Here is an 18,396-nt window from a genome sequence, read left to right as displayed (position 1 = left end):
GAACCTCTTATAACGAGCACCTCTCATAACGATTAATTCGCATAGCAAGCAAAAAAGTATGTGCAAAAGTTGCTCCCTTAACGAGTGACATTTTGCATGAGTTACAAAGAAAGGGCAAGACCCTTTTTCACGACATTCACTTGTGAACCGGGACTTGCGCGCCAGTCAAAACAAAAATTGTTTCGCTTAACGAGTAAGATTCTGGAACGAACTATTCTCGTTATGAGAGGTTCCACTGTACGAATGTTGAAGATAACTCCAAGATGGACTGATCACTATTGATATTTAAATTTCAACCGAAATAATTACATCCAGTATCCTATACACATTGAGTAATTATACTATAGAGATGACACTACATGAAAGCATGAAAAATAAGTATGCTGAAATGGTTTGCAGGAACGGGAAAGTACACTTAGGAATCAGACTATACACTTGGAGATCAAGAGCACTAATACATAGGGCACTTATCCACTACACGGAATGCCGTGTAATTTTACCGTCCGGCACGTCAGTTAGCGTTTTAAAACGACGATTGGCTTGTGCTTTTGTCCATCTTTCTTCGGATCGGTGCGTGAACACGTTGCGCGTAAATTCGATCACGGTAAACTGTCGTTGTTTTTATTTTTCAAAACCGGACTGCCGGACGGTCGAATTCCAGGTAGTGGACAATCGCCCATATAGATATGTCTAGGTACAGTATTTCATCTCCTACGAACTGTTTTCTGCGAAAAAGAGAAAAATTGTAATTATTAATATTTGTTGAACTAAAGCCATTTAGTTTGCAAGTAATTAATAACCCTTTTTTATCTAATGTGTAGTTTAAATCATGATGGATACAAATTAATTTGAATCTGTAATTTGTTTTTGCTTTTTTTTGTCTAGTTCATTTACACATACATACTTGATTATATATTTGGTACCAATTGGAGAAATATTGTTATCCGAAAACTTTGTTATTTTTAAGGTTAACTCATAGTCTAGTCTAGTTCAGAGGTTCCCAAACTTGAGTCCATTGCCCACTAGATGGTAAATTTTTCAGTTGTACACTTCTCGATATAGTTGATGTCGTTTCACTTTTTCTTTTAAAAGTATCCATTACCCTTTTTTAGTATATTACAAATTTTGCTATTTAAAACTTGATTGTCCCCTAAGCGACTTCAATCGTCCACAGGGTGATATGCTGATGTTGGGAATCACTGCTGTAGTTTTATGTTTTTTTTTATGACTGTATTACAATAGTCAAGTTTATAAAATAATTGTGTTCACATTTTTTTATACAATAAAACATTGGAACAACCAATTAATGATAATGGAAACTATTTTTTTTTATAGTTTTCAAATGAACGGTGTGCTTATGTGTTAGTTATAAAAGATATAAAATAATGTGAATTAATAAAAAAATAAAATAAATGATGTGCCTTTTTTATTTCTTGAATAATATTTAAATTCAAAATATTTATTTTAAATTTTTCTGTCTCCGTAGTGTAATGGTTAGTGGGTTTAGCTACCCTGCTGGAGGTCCCGGGTTCAATTCCCAGGGGGAGGGGGTGAAAATAAATATTAGTGAATTAACACTAATATATATTTAATATTACCCTGGACTGGTCCCCGAAGCGCAGGAGTGATCACCTTGCCTTCATGTAAGTAACAACCAAAATAACACTGCGTCAATATGATGCAGTGCCCTATGCACCATTGGGTGTAGATAAGGGTTAGAAGAAGAATATTTGATTGATAAAAAAATAATTTTTCAAAAAATATATTAAATAGAATCTTAATACACATTAGGTTTTCGCATTATAAAATTGTTGGTACCTAATGCTTAACATCCATAATATGTTTCTTAACGCTTTCCGGTCCCCCAAAATTAAAAAAAAAAATCTAGGTAGACAGTTACATTCCAATTGGAAAAAAAATATTTGGTCCCCATACTGTTGTAATAGATACAAGTGACAAAAATGTAACCTTGGAAATTAAATTAATAATACTTATGATGAAAAAAATGACGAATAATATCCAACATGGGACCTAATAGGAAAAAATCTATGTCTAATGTGATTTGACATTGGACCAGTAAGGGTTAAACAATTTGGGTATACATTCAAGACGGGTAGTGATTTATTTATTCCAGCATAATAATTTGCGGTTGTCATAATAAATAGCGGTTTCTCTTTAAAATTGTTACATCAATACGCTATCCGTGTGATTTAATCTTTAGTCAAATATTAATAGTATTTAGATTGTTTCCATGGATACAAATCGGTTAACAGTTTGTTAAATCTGTTTCAAACTGTCACTCAAATCCTTGATTTTAGATATTTAAACTAAATTATCTCCAACATGTCTGAAAATATTGAATCAAATATTTCCAACATTCTGGTTGAAATGTCGTTTGAAAATACTGACATAGATGAAGATTTTTTGAAATATTACGTTCGGCTCACAGCACTAAATCCAGAATTAATAAATAACTCTAATAAATATTCCTTTAAAGAAGACTTCAAAGAATTGGTTCTGGCCTGTATTGAAAATGCTTCAGGTATACAATTTATAACTTTAACAATCATGACAGTCTAGTAATTTAAAAAAATATACTTTTCTTTGTAATGTGTTTCCAATTTAATTTTATTATATTACATAGTTTAGTTTTTTATATTACGTTTGTATACAACAAAATGACAAATTTCTATCTCTACCAAATAACTATAGTAGCAGAAGTTAGTGTGAATTATAAATAAATATATAATACAGATATAGCAAAAAAAATGTATACATGAGCGAGAATATCCAATGACATAACAGAAGGATGATGTCCTTCATAAAACGTGCTGCTGAAATCAAATATGTCGATATCTCAAGGTACTTACTTCAGTAAAAAAAATGCCCTCCTAATTCCTTCCATGCGCTCCTTGATAGTTCTAGATTTTAGTGAACTGTCATGGTCTCTTGATGGCATTCTATTACATATCATTAAATTTTAATTTTTAATATCAAAATGTTTCCATGCTAGTGTTATATGTAATTTCTAACACCTAATGTTAATGCTTCTAAAGAAAGGGGATATTAAAAAGAATAATAGAGTAATTTCTGAACTGATTTATATAACATTTTCATAAAGCTTTCCCAATTATCTCTAGTAAATAGTATATTTTATGTTCCAAACAGATGAGAACCATCCAGCAATTCTCACATTGATGATGCAAAATTATTATTTGAAGAATTATGACACTTTCGACAACCTTATCAAGAAGAATCAAAATAAAATTAATGTCTGTACTGAAGTTCTTCTGAAGGATATAACGCATTCGAATCCTAAAACAAAAGATGAGAAAGAAAAGCTACTTCGCCGTATTTCTATTTACCTTGTTTTGAAATCTGGTCTAGGAAATCCAGGGAATATACAGGTATATTATGTTGAAATGGTTGTCCAATTACTTAATTATTTTTTTTCAAATTCAAGGATAAATATCTGTTTATGGTCCATACAAATTAGGGTACGTGACACTTTTGTCATTAATGTATCTTTCTGTTTTTAAAGATGATTATCCCGGGAAGGTACATCAGTGTCTCACAAACCCTTATGAATTTATCCATTCAAATATCTTTAATTTTGCAAAACTCTTCAGGTTTTACGAGAAGGTACTGCCTCCTTGAATAGCGTGTTCACAAAGGAGGACTTAAATATATTTACAGAGTTGAGGAATGTGGAAAAAGACAATCAGCTTCAGGAACTATTAAGCTATGTCTCTGGTATCAGAATATTCAACAAGGACTGCGGAAAGGGAGGTGAAAGTATTCCAGAATGTAAGTAAACAAAAAACATATTTTTTCTCCAACCGAAAAGAAAAAAATTTGGAGAAAAAATCTACCAATAAAAAGTGGTTAAAAACAAAGTTGTTTTGCATCTGCAAAAAACATTCAAGGACAAAAAAGCCTATTTTTTTTCATAGTGGAAAAAAATTATTGATGAAATTTCTAGTGCATGTGCAAAGGGTTTGAATTATTTAAAAAGTTCATTAATATTTTTTTTTGGCAATTGAAAAATTGTATAACATTATACATTTAACAAGATTATTATTATACCTATGCTATATCGCTCACTCCTTTCAAGAACGTCGTAAATCGAAAATCGTCAATTTTCAATTGTGCATGTTTTCGGAATGCCCAGAAAATGTACTATACCCCAGCAAAAGAGGCATATTTTTAACTTAACATTTACCCGCTACAGGGCAGAAAATGTTGTTTTTTCATTTTTAAGAAAAGGTATTATTTAATTATTTTTTTAAATATATTAAATATTTTTCAAATAGAGAAAAAACCTTCAGGCTACCTAAAAAGATAGGTTACACACTAAAAAGTTCAATAACTGGCTTGATATTTATTTTTAATACATTGTGTTATATTTTTAAACTTTTAAAACGCTCTCCTGAAAAATCAAGTTTTTTGATTTATGACGTTCTTGAAAGGAGTGAGCGATATGTGAAAACTCAACTTAGTATTGATTCATAAAAATGATTATACAGTGCATTGAAAGCGATTATCATAATTTACGTATTTTATTAATTATCTTTCATATTTTCAGTGGCCACAGCCCTTCCAGAGGCAGTAGAAGCCACGAGTTTGGCACTTTCCCATTGTTTGATTCGCATTATGGAGCGTGTCAATCTTTTGACCACATCCATCGATGCCTATGTCACCGTTAACCCCATAACCAAACATATCAATGTCGAAATACCTAGCGAACAGAATATAACCATCGACGACTTCAACAAAACTTGTAAAGTACTTTCCCTATACAGGCAATATGAAGTTTTTGTTAGAAAACTGATTAACGATATGGATAGAATAAGAGTCGACAACAAAGAATTGGTTTTGAATTTTGCTTCACAACTTTATGACTTACACTCTTTGGTTCGATATCGGACTGCAGTACCAGCTGACCAAGTATTTGTGAGTAACTTTAAATGTTTTAATATTAAATCAACAATAGAAAGTGAAAAGACTAGAAGTTATTGTTAGATATAAAATGAGTTATTATCTTCTTCTTACCTAAAATAAAACACTGTAATGCTGAAAAACCAATCACATAGGACACTAACCTGAGTCAAAATGAAGCAACGAAATCATATCGCGTTGTTTGGAATACCACACACTGTAACTCGGGAATTAGTCTCAAATTTTTAATTAAAACTTTGTGAGTCGCTTTATTTGTATTTTATACGCCTCCGTAGTGTAATGGTCAGCATGCTCGGCATACCGTTCTGGATGTTCCGGGTTCGATTCCCAGGGGGGAAATAAATATAAGTATAAATATAACTTTTTCACTCCAATGTTTATTCAATATTATCTCGGACTGGTACCTGAAGCGGAGGGCGTATAAGGGTTTGTAGAAGTGAAGAATAAAATTATGTTTCTAGTTTTAGCAATGTTTTTTATTTTTATTTTATAAAATACAAAGCAACCAGAAAAAACTTTAAATCTATTTACTTTGCTGTGATATACAAGTATTACAAAAATTGTTATCAAGATTTCAAAGAATAAAGTTTTCATTTTATTTCAGCCATATTTCGTACAGCTCTGGCTCCATTGGCAACTAATGCAAAATGACATGTTCATTGTTTCAACAATCAATGATATCATGTGGAATTTGGACACATGGCACGAGAAATTGCAGATTTCACATGAAACTATCGACTCTCTACTCAATGGAAGAACTATTGTGTCTGATGCGCAGAGGATACAACAAACAGAAAATTCGAAAATTGAGCAAAGAATGAACAAATGCCAAGTCATTGCGCAAGATGACGATGAGTCTGATAGAATAATGCTACAGGTGTTTAATATTATCTTATAATTACTCTGGCCTGGCTAAAATTAGCCCTTGACTCGAGTCATAAATCGCAATATAGAGGGGTCTCGCTTACACTATCCACCTTATGAGCGCTTGTGCACTACACGGAATTTAACTGTCCGGCATTCCGGTTTATTACGGTCCGATATGGCACGCCATACAAATATATATATGTACTAGTTTGTACACTATACGTAATTTTACTGTCCGGCATTTTACTTTTCCCCATTCCGGACCGTTTTTTTTATTATTCATTGGCGAGCGGGGAGGGCGCGGGGAGGGGAGCGCATGCACATGACACTGCGTTGGCCCTTCCCTTACTTTCTCAGCAACCTGCCCTCATACCACACGCCTCGCTCGTTTCATTCAAATAAAAGCTACTACGAAGTTTGACAGTTTAGCTAGATCGAGTTCACGCGCACCGATCGAGCGCACTAATCCAGAGAAAGACGGACAAGTGCAAAAGCCATTTTTTTTCATTCTACACCGGACCATAAAAAACCGGACTGCCGGAGAGTAAAATTCCGTGTAGGGCACAAACGCTCTATGGGTGCCCAACCAAATGTTCTACAGAGTGTCCTACAATAAGTACTAGTGAGATCTCCTTTTTATCATGACTTATTGTCCAAGTTCGCTGCTGATTGAAATTTATTTAATTTGATAAAGATAATACTAACAAAAGAGCTCGGAATGATACTGTGATTTAAGAAAGCAAATGGAGAAGGAATATGTAATAGGTATTATAGAGGATAATAGCAGTAATGGCCAGGGCATTACCAAATACATCGTTAAATACCTGTACTCATGCTGAATGTTTTTTCTTGTTCATACTAATATTAATTAATTAACATATTTTGTTTTTAGTATTTAGGATTCTGTGCTCTTTGTTTGTGTGTTGGCGCATTGGTCCCAGGCAATCCGAAATTAGGAATATGCAGTTGGACTGGAAAAAACTTTGTGTTTTGTTCAGTCGAACATGCAAAGTATTTTGGATACAATCCTGAAAGGTATTTAAGTTTTCTTTTTTTTTACCTTTATTTAATTAGATGATAGTGAAAAGGCCATATATATGTGACCTAAAGACCACACTTAATGCATTATCCCTCACTATTCCTATCTTGGTGAACTTTAGTTTAAAAGATGTTTTGCAACAATACATTTATTCTTTTTATTTTCTAGGTATATCAAAGAAGTTCTCAATTTCGTAAGAAACAATGTTGAACTGATAAATTTCTTACAACTCTATGAGGATGTTTATGCAGTACGTAACTTGATGTCTTTACGGACAAAACCTGCAAGTACAGGTACCTATGTATATATCACAAATATTGTTTTATATTAAATATCTTAAACTCATTTATTTCATTGAAAAAAAACATCATTTTGAAAATCATTGAAACCATTAAGAGAGGATTTCTAAAACAGTTTTTATGTTTTGTTTTTTAGTGAAGATGGTTGAGAAAAACATGCAAACAGAATTACATCCAATCCCAACATTTATCGATAAGGAATACAGCTGGAATATTTGGGAACACAAAAGAAGAGCTGTCCAATTGGTAATTGATTATTATTACAATCTTTTACTTTAAAATAATTGCAATATGTTAAATAAAAATCATTTGTATTGTAAGATAGTATAAGCTCATATCTTTTATGAAATAAATGTTTTATTTCAGGCTAACATAGTCAAGTGCCAGACCCATTCCACCCAAACTCGCTACAGTTATGGCAGATTTGAATTTGGTTGCCAAACGGATAATATGAGAGACAAAATGAGCCAAACAATGGCCAATGCATCAACGTCAACACCGGCTATCAAAAACTTTGTCTGGGGCCTCCGTGGACAGAAGGAAGATGTCCAACATGTCATTAACTTGACACAGCCAATAGCTAGAAAATGTCAGCCTGATGATTAAAAAAAACCTATCTGATGAACTCACTTTACCTTTAAATTGGGGGTATTATGAATAAACCTATCTTGAAACATATGCATGTATTTGTTGAGATTCTCACTACACCTTTAAGTCCATTTTTCATCTATACTGAGATATAAAAATCTTGATATGAGCAAGTCCTGGATTGAAGTATATATTTGTAGATTATGTACTTTCATAACAAACAATATACACTTGATGCATGGTTTCAAAATTTGTAATGACGACTCATGGCATGAGAATATTTGGGTTCATAAATAACATATCACATTTGATGTAAGATAATTCTCGGAATGCATTTACACCGAGTAGAAAATCAAATGATCTCTCGCATACAGCTCGCGATATAACAAATTCACCCACACCAAGGTCACGATGGACTTGGTAATGAAAGTCATTTTTCATTTGCAATTTAGAATATGATGAAATATACATATATTTGTAGGTTTTTTATCATTTATACTTAACTACATGCACTTATTTTATATAAACAAATATATGACTTTGACATGCATTTTTGCTACAATGAAAGTAAGTTAATTTAAATTACATTGTTGTTTTGTATTGTGATGTGACCGTGAATTGTGATGTGTGCTTTTGATATGAAATTTATTTGAATAAATCTATTAAAAATATTTTTGACAGTGAAAATCTACCTACCTATATTTATAATACCTATTTTTATTTTACTAAATAGTTTTTTTAACGCATGGAATTCTTGAATAAAAAATCATTTAAGTAGTCAAAATTATGTCAAAACGCATTAATTTTTAGATGTTTCTACTTTTGATTTAATATGGCTTAGTAATAAGATAACTTTTTTGTTGTTTTGAATACTTTATTTGTACTAAATATAATAATTATGGTGAATCTGCATGATGTCAGCATTTTTTGTTGCTGCGAGAAGTTCTTTCATAAAAGAACTCATTTGAAGAAATGTTCAAAATAATTAATGAGGTACATTTTATTATTTAATACGACTATAAAGTCTTCTTCTTATTGATCAGTCACAGTGAGTATTTGTGGTCAAACATTACTAATGCAAGTTGGTGTAATTTACTTTTGATGTATATTTTTTTGTAGTTCTTTCAACTTTATAACCATTTCATAATAAATTATTTTTAGATGAAGTATGCTGATAAAAAAAATGATAAGTATGTACTTGACAATATTCATTATATGCTGTGTGTATACGAGTATGTGTAATCTGCACATATTATGTAGGGGCAACTACTGCACCTGTGGACCAACTCCTGATTTTTCAATTTAATAAAAATTATATTATTTTAATAGTTTAAAATTAATAATCTCATTTTAATCCAAAGTTTTAAAATGTCAATCTCAAGGTAGATTTTTATCATGAAAAAGAATACTCATGTTCATCCATATATACAATCTTAAAGTATTCTATCAATACACGTAAAGTCTATATTGATAGAACCCTTTTTAATTTATCGAATAAAATAAACATTTATACCCTTATTTACTTTACAGTGTACAACGCGTTCTCAAGGTTGTAAAAAGAAATATGAAATTTTTCACTCCTGTTTTATTTTTAATATATTAACCTTGACTGGTACCAGAACTTAACACTTTATTTTCATAAATTTATTGATCATGTTAACATTCCATCAACTGATGCAGTGCTCTATGTACCATTGAGATAAGAGTAACATTGAACAAAATAATATTTAGGAAACAAAATAATATCTAGGAACCACTTCATCGCCTCAAAACACTTGTACTGATTACAGAATATTAATTATACATAGTATTATAGCTTGCTGGAAAGAGAGAAAAGTTGAATATACAAACCGCTCAAACTAAAAAACATTTCTTTTCAGTTACTTCCATAATCTTATATTATTGTCTACATTTTTTTTCATTTTTTTTTTTTCATTTTTTATTTCACTTATGACAATATTTCTCTGATGCTCTGACATAGATATCTAATTTTTACATCAACTAAATACAAGCAAAAATCATTAGTCATTAACAGTGTTGGTACACACAGTCGACCTATCATATCTGTGCCTATTTTGTGTGATAATTTGATCTTTATTATCATTTGTATATTAAATTTATGATGCCATTTTTTAAGCCTGTGTGAAAATTTCCGTCAATGTAATAAACACAATTTGAATTCTATATTTTTGCGATTTTTACATTTATTTAAGGTAACTATTATTCATTTAAGTTTTTCTTTGTTTATTTACTTCTTAACGTGTCCGGGAGTATGGCCGTACATGTACGGCCGATACGGAATATGATTTATGACACGATTTATATCAAAACATGTTAAAAATATGATTTGTCGATATTTCGAAAATTTTGAGATACTTAAATCATGTTTACTGGTGTAAATATTTTTGTTTATTCAATAAAATATGTTGCTTATAACATCGACTATGATAGAAAATTATAAAAGTAAAAAACAATAGCAAAAACAAATTCAATCCTTAGATACAGATTTGTCCGCAGAAACTCACTCCCCGACAGGTTAATATTATAATTCTTACACTTATTTATTAATATTTATATTTTGAAAATGAAAACAAACTTACATGGAAATTGTTGAACTACATTAAAATCTATATCTTTTTTCCCCTTATCTGTATTCAGTTGTGCATACGCCACTAAGTAGTGTTACTTTTGTCTTTATTTTTGGTAAAGACAACTCTACATCATTCTGATACACCGAAAAATGCAGATAAGGGGAAGAAATGTAAATGTTTATTAAATTAAAAGAAATATGTTTTAATCGCAAATAAAACTTAATGATACCTACTTGCCTAAATTAATACCTTCTTATTTTTCTTACCGTTCCATTCCTCACCCGATAATACGTAGGGCACTGCTTAATTTGCCACTTTTTTCAGATATTTTAAAAAATAATTTTCTGGCCATGGATAATTCATTTTCTACAAATGAAGAAGAAGAAGAATGCAATAATATATTAATTCATAACCAGCCTCCGATAAAGTTACGTGTAAAATCAATTTCATCCTTACTTGCTAATCCTGATGATAAAATAAATACTAAGCGGAGATCCAAAGACTCTTTTTTATCAATGACTTTAAAAAGTAAACTGGACCAAGCGAAAGATATACCATCCGAATGTTTTGTTGATGTTTTTGAAAGTTTACTGAATAACAAAGTCATCTCCTGCAGTCCAGATTATGATAAAGATCATTTAAAAAACCGGTCTAAAAGGTTTTCAGCAAATAACTCCCTTGTCGATAGAGATGTGAAAATATTTGACTATGTGTCGAGTAAATGTGAACATGCCAAAAATGTGAACAGCAAAAACTCCACAGTTCAAAGATCTGCAAACGTTTCCATATTAGATGAGGATTTTGATTTATTTGATGATAATAATAATAATTATAATATGAACACTGGATCGAATAATTTTTTTTTATCAATGCCAAGATCGGAAGAAAATTTTCCATCTATATTTGGGAAATTCAAATCGGAGATTTCATGAAAGTCGCAACATAATTTTTATGAAAACAATATTATGTATGATCAAGGTAAATCCATAATAATACAAGTGACTGGTTTTCATCACTGGGGGTTTATATAAAAAAAAAACTTATCTACACGGACTGATTTTTTATTAAATACCTTAATTTAAATGTTATTAATGATATAATAATCAAGTGAAATACTAATAAATTCTTCTTACCTTCTTTTTGTTTATTTTATTTATTTTTAAATAATATTGACCCTATTGAAAATCTGGATTGAGACCATATTTATGGCGGTCTATCACACTTACATGACTAGAGAAAACATGGAGAAAAAAGAAGCTAACTTATGCTCATAGAAAAGCAACAAGTTCTTTTTTCAGTCAGCCAATCAAACAAAAGAAAGGTTAAATGCTACAGTAAAACCTCTATCGTATGGATTGATGTAATTCTGAAGAAAGGAAAAGTTTTTACTGCGGATTGTTGTTTGAAGCACCCACCTTTGTTTTTAAAATTCATTAAATAAATAATTGATGGGAAGCACGAACTTTTTTTAGCATTTATTTCAAGGCGTAGCATACAGTTGAGAAACACTGTTGCACTGGGTAAAATTTAACAATACATTGTTGGGGATTGAAGTATGTACAGTAAAATCCCGGTTAGTCAAAATAAAGGGGGGACAACCATTTCGGATAACAAATTTTTCCGTTAACCCATTAACATCTAAAAATAACCTACATATGCACTAAAATGTGTGTAGGAGAAATGAATTAGTTTTATTTTGAAATAATTTACTTTACATATGTTATGTATGTAGTTTTAGTACAACATGTACATAGCCAAATACTTATGTTTACATCTATGTATTAAGAAACTCTGTGATTTTTTTTTAATGTCCCTTTACAACGTTTGCGAGCGGTGATATCCCGCCATCTTTTTACTACATAGAAAGACGTCAGCAGATGTTGACTCACTGAATTGTTCAACAAATTTGAAGACAAACTAAAATAACAACTTATGTAGTTTGACTTAATTAAAAAAAACCTTTATGAATACTAAAAATATGTGTACTGTATCCCAAGTTCAGTTAATCGGGGTTTTACTGTACTTGTATTTTAAGAGGGGTTTGCTTACATTGTTTCTTAATTTCTAATGTAATAGACTTTAAACAGTAAACAGTTAGTTTTAATAGGAAACATAAGTCAAGTGTGTGTGTGTATGTACCAACTCAGTAGTTGTTTTTATTGTCTTTATTTTCATGTTATTAATTTTCAATAGCGTGAAGCTATCTCAATTAACATATGTATTTACTTTTTTATTCAAGTGCTCAGAATCCGTAAATAAAATTATTCTCCATTATTCTAACAAAGATCTACGTGTTGAATCATCAGTGTTGATCATTTAGATCTGATATCATTAACCTTTGTATTTTTAAAAAAATATTACAAAATATTGAAAAACAAAATGGCATTGAATTAGGAATTTGAGAAACAACTCCTTTGTCTAAGGAGTTGTTTCTCCTTAGTTTCTACTAAGTCCTTCGGAGTAGATTGTGATATCAGTAAGAAGCTAGATGGCAAACAGGTATCAACAACCTATTCCAATGCCGTCTGTCCTCACCATCAAGTTAAGAATGCCTATTTTAGCCTCATCTTTTAACGTATTACAGCTACATTCTCCTCTAAATCTCCCTCGTGATATGATACCTAGATGCATCTGACACAATGCCATCTGTAGATATCTTAACACATTTCAGACAGGTATTTAATATGCCTGCGAATCGCTGGCGACGGGATTTGATAATTACATTTTGAATATTGAAAGAATTAACTTTGTGGATCATATTGATATATTATTTCCAGAAACAAAAAGACTTTGTGTTTTGATTAAAACACGTGGGTGGATCAAAACACAAAGTCTTTTTATTTCTCGAAATAATATATTTGATAATTATGTTCATATAGTTAATACCTTAACAAAGAGATTGGTAATATATAATATTCATATAAAAACATTGGATAATTCCTTCTTTTCTGCCTTTGAAATGATGCCAGCGCAAAAGGTAAAAATACCCTTCCCGTTCTTAAGCATCAAGCGATCAAACGGGTAGAAATACCTTTTTCATCCGAAGTGTGTTAAAATGGGATGGCATCGTTTGGATGTGTCACCTGTTTCACATATAATGCATGCGGATCACGATTTTACATGACCCCGCCTTCCATTCTCCAGATTGGTCATGAGGTGATATTAAACTTTTAGAAGTGTCGGGTTGCGGTCCCGTGCTTAGTGTCGCGGACTCTTAAGTCAGAGTTTCTCGGTTCGAACCCCTCTACCGCAATTTGATACCTATTTCTAATAATGCTTAGGCTCACAGAAATAGTATGAAATTGAAATACGTGTGTAAATAATAAAAAACACAATTATTTCTCTTTTTAAAAGAAAAGAAAGAAATGAGTTGAATTTCAGTTTAAATAAACCGTTTCGTCCATAATAACCAAGACATACACATATTGTTTATGAGAAGCAAAAAAGTCATAAATAAAACACAAAAATAAGTATGCATAATTTATTATTTAAAAAGATAAAAAAATATATTTACAAGTTTTTATCCCCCTTATGTATGGTCTAATATATTTTTATTTCTTAGTCTAAAGCTTAGGTTTCCAACAGGGGCAGTACCTCCCCCTAGCGGGCGCTGGAGAGATCTTCTAGGGCATACTAAAGGCCCTAGGAGACAAAAAAGAGGGCTGGGAAATTAGAAATATATTTTTATTCCTCCCCCTCTAGAAGGAATTCTGGCAATTTTCTTCCCTCTGTCGATGAGAAATTTTAGAAGGTGGGCTCTAGATAAAGAAAAGTTTGAAATCCGTGGTCTAAAGTAATTAGTACAAATACACATTTTCAAGATAAGGAACAAGTTTTTTTTTTTTACAATTAAATGGAATTTTTTTATCACAAATGTTTGGTAGAATTTTTAAGTTTCAATAGATCTTTCTTAGAACTCCTAGCTAATGTTATATTGTCAGAAATTAACTTTAATTTTTCTTGTTCGTGGTGTAGCTGTTCCATCTCTTTCAGCAATTGTTCCAGGGAGTCTTGTGTTATATCTGGGGTAATATTTAATTTCTCTTCCTTTTTCTGCAAATAAAAAGAAAAAAAACTGTACTAGATATATATATTGGCTACAAAAGAACACACATTTCACAGGCACAATTTAAATATGAGTAAAAAAAAAAAAAAGATCATTAAAGTGTAATATCATTTTCACAAAATCATGCTACCCAGATTACAAAAATTTCAATGCAGTCTGAAATATTGGCACAGTACTTACAATAATCCAGATAAATGCTACCATAGTAAAATTGGGCAAAGAAATGTATGAACTTTAAAATTTAAATACACTAAAAAGTCTCTCAAATTACAAACTAAATACAGATGATTTTTTTTTGGAAAAACAAGCAGTATTTTACATTTTGATAAATATATTATGACACAATTTATGTCCATCGTAATAGATCTGAATGTCGAAGTGACGTCAGAAACCTAACAACAATAAACCCTAATTTAAATAAGAAGTGTTAGTATTTGAGACATGATCTGAATCTTGCTATATGCCACACTGAACATCTAGGATCGCAAAGAATGGAAACAGACGATTGCTATAAAAGTGGATCAAGGAACCACAATGTTCAACAATAATCAAGACAACTAAAAGAGGAATTATTCAAATAATTTAAAAACGCTACAAACCTTAGCATCCTTAATAAACTTTTCATAATTTGCCACTTTTCCTTTGACCACAGCGACTTCCTTTTGACTTTCCTCCGTAGTTGGCAACTTTGCCATGTCCTTTTTCATTTCTTTCAATTCTTCTTTAAACCTCTCCAATTCCTGTCTGTCCCTCTCATTCTGCTGCTCCCTGTTCTTTATCAGTTGACTCAAATGCAAATTATGGCGCTGGTATTTGAGGGTGTCTAGCAATTGCTCCGCATTACTCGTGAATACGCCTTCCTTGTCAAGAGTCGTAATATTTGTGGTCATTTGATACATGACCATATCGTCTATAAGTTTCTTCGCTTCTGTTGACATGCCTTCAAAAACAAATGGCATCTTGGAAAATAATGCCTTATGTTCTTTACCTGTAAAAATTGAGAAAACTTATTTAGAAAATGTATGTATTACTAGCAATTAAATACAAAGAGGGAATGAATCATGAAATAATGATGCATCAATACTACAGTGGAAACACTCCATGTTCTTAAATCAGAAGGAACGTCTTTTACCTATGCTGCATTTTCCTTGGACCAATCCTTGTCATATAATTTAGACAGTAATATGGTATGGTACACGAGAAGTGTTTAAAGAGTGTTTCTTTAATTGTTAAAATCTATGAACCTTTAAATTTATATCTGTGCTTATTCATGTAGTTCAATTGTTTTTATTACTTTATTTAATGTTAAAATATTTGTAAATCAGAGATATATATATTTTTATTATATAATTAATGTCTCGTCACGGTTCTACTTGGTGAAATGTTTATCAACATAAAGAAGTATTGTAATATCTAAATAAATAAATAATAATAATAAAAAATTCAAGATATTCTCTACTATTTCCTCATGTAATAACTTTGACTTTGAAATGAGCTTTGAATATTTTAATATTTTTTGTAGAAGCTTGGGTAAATAACAATAATAGAAATAAAAGAGCAAGAACACATTTAAATTTTATTTCAACTACAAATTAAAAACGATACAGTTTTATCACAACTTAAGTTTTATTTTAGGAAATTTCACTAATTCTTCGAGTTTCTTAGCCACCATGAATAGAGTTCTCTCCGATAAATTAGGGCCCATTATTTGGATGGAGAGAGGCAAGTTATTTTTGGAAAGTCTTATTGGTACGGATAATGCCGGAACTCCCGCCATGTTGGCCGGTTGGGTACAGTAATCGTGTAAGGCGCATTGATCCCGATTATTTTTCTTCATAAAATCACTATAAGTCGGTGCGTCTCCGATTGTCGTAGGGGTTAGTAGGATATCGACGGAATTAGAGGATGCCTCGAAAACTTTTTTAAAATCGTCACTGATTAGTCGCCTGATTTTCATGGCTTTAACAAAATACTTCTCGTAGTTTCTCGTGAGTAGAAAATAGTTTCCCGCCAAAATTCTGTTGCGGACGACTTCGTTGAACCCTTGCGATCGAGCGGTAGCGTATAATTCGTTGGTGGATTTACAGTCTGTTGGTCTGAGGCCGTATTCTAAGCCATCGTATCTCGCCATATTGCTCGCTACTTCGCACTGGTTTAAGATGTGATAAACCGCGATCGAAGCATTTGTATATGGCATGCTGACTTGCATAGCTCTCGCCCCCTCGCTTTCGAGCAAATCCGCTACCATCATCCACGTGTCTAATATCTCTGGTGACATATTTTTGCAATGATATTCTTGCGGAATACCAACCCTGATACCTTTCAAACTAATTTCATCAGTCTTCGCGGGTAATGTTATATTTTTGAAATCTTCTTTTATCGTTGTGGAATCGAGCTTGTCAGGTCCGGCGATGCAGTTATAAAGTGCGAGGCAGTCGTTGACGTTTCTCGCTAATATTCCCGGGACGTCGAGAGAGTTGACTAGAGGTATTAGTCCGTATCTTGAAACAGTACCGTAAGTCGGTTTCAACCCGACTAATCCGCAAAGAGCTGCGGGGTTTCTTGTAGAGCCACCTGTATCCGAACCGATCGCAGCCATGCAACTTCCGGAAGCCACTGCGACTGCGGAACCTCCCGAACTTCCTCCAGCAATCCGCCAATCTGAGCTTTCTTTTCGATCGACATCAAATTCTGAGCCCCAGACATTTTTCGTGGGTCCAAATAAAGAATCGACCGTTCCCGATCCCATGGCAAACTGGTCCAAGTTACTTTTCCCTATCAAAACAGCTCCGGCGTTCTTCAACTTCGAAACAATAGTGGCGTCGTACGTGGGAATGAAATTCTCGAGCATTTTAGAAGCGCAAGTAGTTTTCACGCCCTCGGTGCAAAAATTATCCTTAACAGCTATAGGGATGCCGAATAGTGGCTTTCCAACCTGATTTGCAATATCTTTGTCGCATTTTTTTGCAGTTTCAGACGCCGCAGACGATGTCAAAGTAATGAATGCATTCAGCGGTTTGATACTATCGGCTCTTTTTAAAGACTCTAGAACTACGTCGGAAGGTTTAAGAGAACCATCTTTATATCGTTTTCTAACTTGTCTTATTGTCAGTGAGATTAATCTATCCATGTTTGTTGTCAAGCCATGCCAATACAAAAATTTTAAGAGGATTTCCGCGGGACTTATGAGTGTAAAAATCTGACAGCCAAGAAACTAAGGTTATGAAAGTTCAAAAATGTCGGCAAAATAGGAATCTTCACAGAATTTTGACTTACTTAACGCTTGTGTTTCGTCCGTATTTCTCATCCGGATAAAATCTGCTATTTCTTGAACCCCCGTAGTATTTCTGTCCATGATTTAATTTGGATATAACTTAATAAACACACATTAAACGCTTATTTTATATTTTTAATAACTTCTTAAATTCCAAACAAATTCAAATCGCGATACCGTAGACAAACACATATTAAAGACAACGAACATAGAGGATTTGATTAATGTTTCTCAAACTTTTTAATCCATCGTTATTTCAGTAAAATAAGAAGCTTTAAATAAATTATAAAAATAAAAATCAACAATTAAATTACATTGAATGAAATAAAACTGCTCCAGTTTACAACAGAAACAAAATCAGTAATTAATTTAAACCTTATACCACGGGACTTGTTTCAATGAACATTAATATGGGATTATCGTAAAAATGTACTATCATAAAAAACTTAAGTGTATCACGTTTTTGAGAGCTTAAAAAAAGGAACATAAATTATCGGTAAAAAATCTAATATACGTGCTAGTTTTCACTACATTCTTAACAGGTATTGCCTTGGTACTCCCCACAGATTGGATGTCCATCGTAAATTTTACGAATGTCCCGTAATCTAAGATTCATTTACAAAAATTATACCTTCCAAAGTAGTGCAATATTCAAAACATCATTTACTTACCATTTAATCCTGGTATCGGTTTTTTCTCTTTACTGAAATGTC

The 18,396-nt window shown here is 32.0% G+C and overlaps 3 protein-coding genes across 3 annotated transcripts; 1 reads left to right on the top strand and 2 right to left on the bottom strand.

The window, feature by feature from the left end:
* Positions 1 to 2,047: 2,047 nt before the first annotated feature.
* LOC148310277 (cilia- and flagella-associated protein 206) lies at positions 2,048 to 10,656 on the top strand. The gene is made up of 9 exons (XM_088258726.1): positions 2,048 to 2,542; positions 3,169 to 3,407; positions 3,630 to 3,807; positions 4,586 to 4,953; positions 5,564 to 5,836; positions 6,719 to 6,861; positions 7,034 to 7,158; positions 7,301 to 7,410; positions 7,531 to 10,656. The coding sequence occupies exons 1-9, from the start codon at positions 2,344 to 2,346 to the stop codon at positions 7,768 to 7,770; spliced, it is 1,875 nt and encodes a 624-aa protein (XP_088114852.1). The 5' UTR covers positions 2,048 to 2,343; the 3' UTR covers positions 7,771 to 10,656.
* A 3,154-nt stretch (positions 10,657 to 13,810) lies between these two features.
* On the bottom strand, positions 13,811 to 17,887 carry LOC148310275 (uncharacterized). Its single transcript, XM_088258690.1, has 3 exons — positions 17,686 to 17,887; positions 15,009 to 15,397; positions 13,811 to 14,396 (listed from the first exon to the last, which is right to left on the bottom strand). Exons 1-3 carry the CDS (start codon positions 17,762 to 17,764, stop codon positions 14,211 to 14,213), a joined length of 654 nt encoding a protein of 217 aa, XP_088114816.1. The 5' UTR covers positions 17,765 to 17,887; the 3' UTR covers positions 13,811 to 14,210.
* GatA (glutamyl-tRNA(Gln) amidotransferase subunit A, mitochondrial) lies at positions 15,972 to 17,650 on the bottom strand. Its single transcript, XM_088258689.1, has one exon. The coding sequence runs from the start codon at positions 17,537 to 17,539 to the stop codon at positions 16,022 to 16,024; it is 1,518 nt and encodes a 505-aa protein (XP_088114815.1). The 5' UTR covers positions 17,540 to 17,650; the 3' UTR covers positions 15,972 to 16,021.
* Positions 17,888 to 18,396: the final 509 nt, after the last annotated feature.

This window comes from Brachycentrus maculatus, unplaced genomic scaffold (genome assembly GCF_059751285.1).
Source record: "Brachycentrus maculatus isolate JH-2025_06_01 unplaced genomic scaffold, ASM5975128v1 h1tg000102l, whole genome shotgun sequence".
Lineage (NCBI taxonomy): Eukaryota > Metazoa > Arthropoda > Insecta > Trichoptera > Brachycentridae > Brachycentrus > Brachycentrus maculatus.
This window is presented reverse-complemented; position numbering and strand designations above follow the sequence as displayed.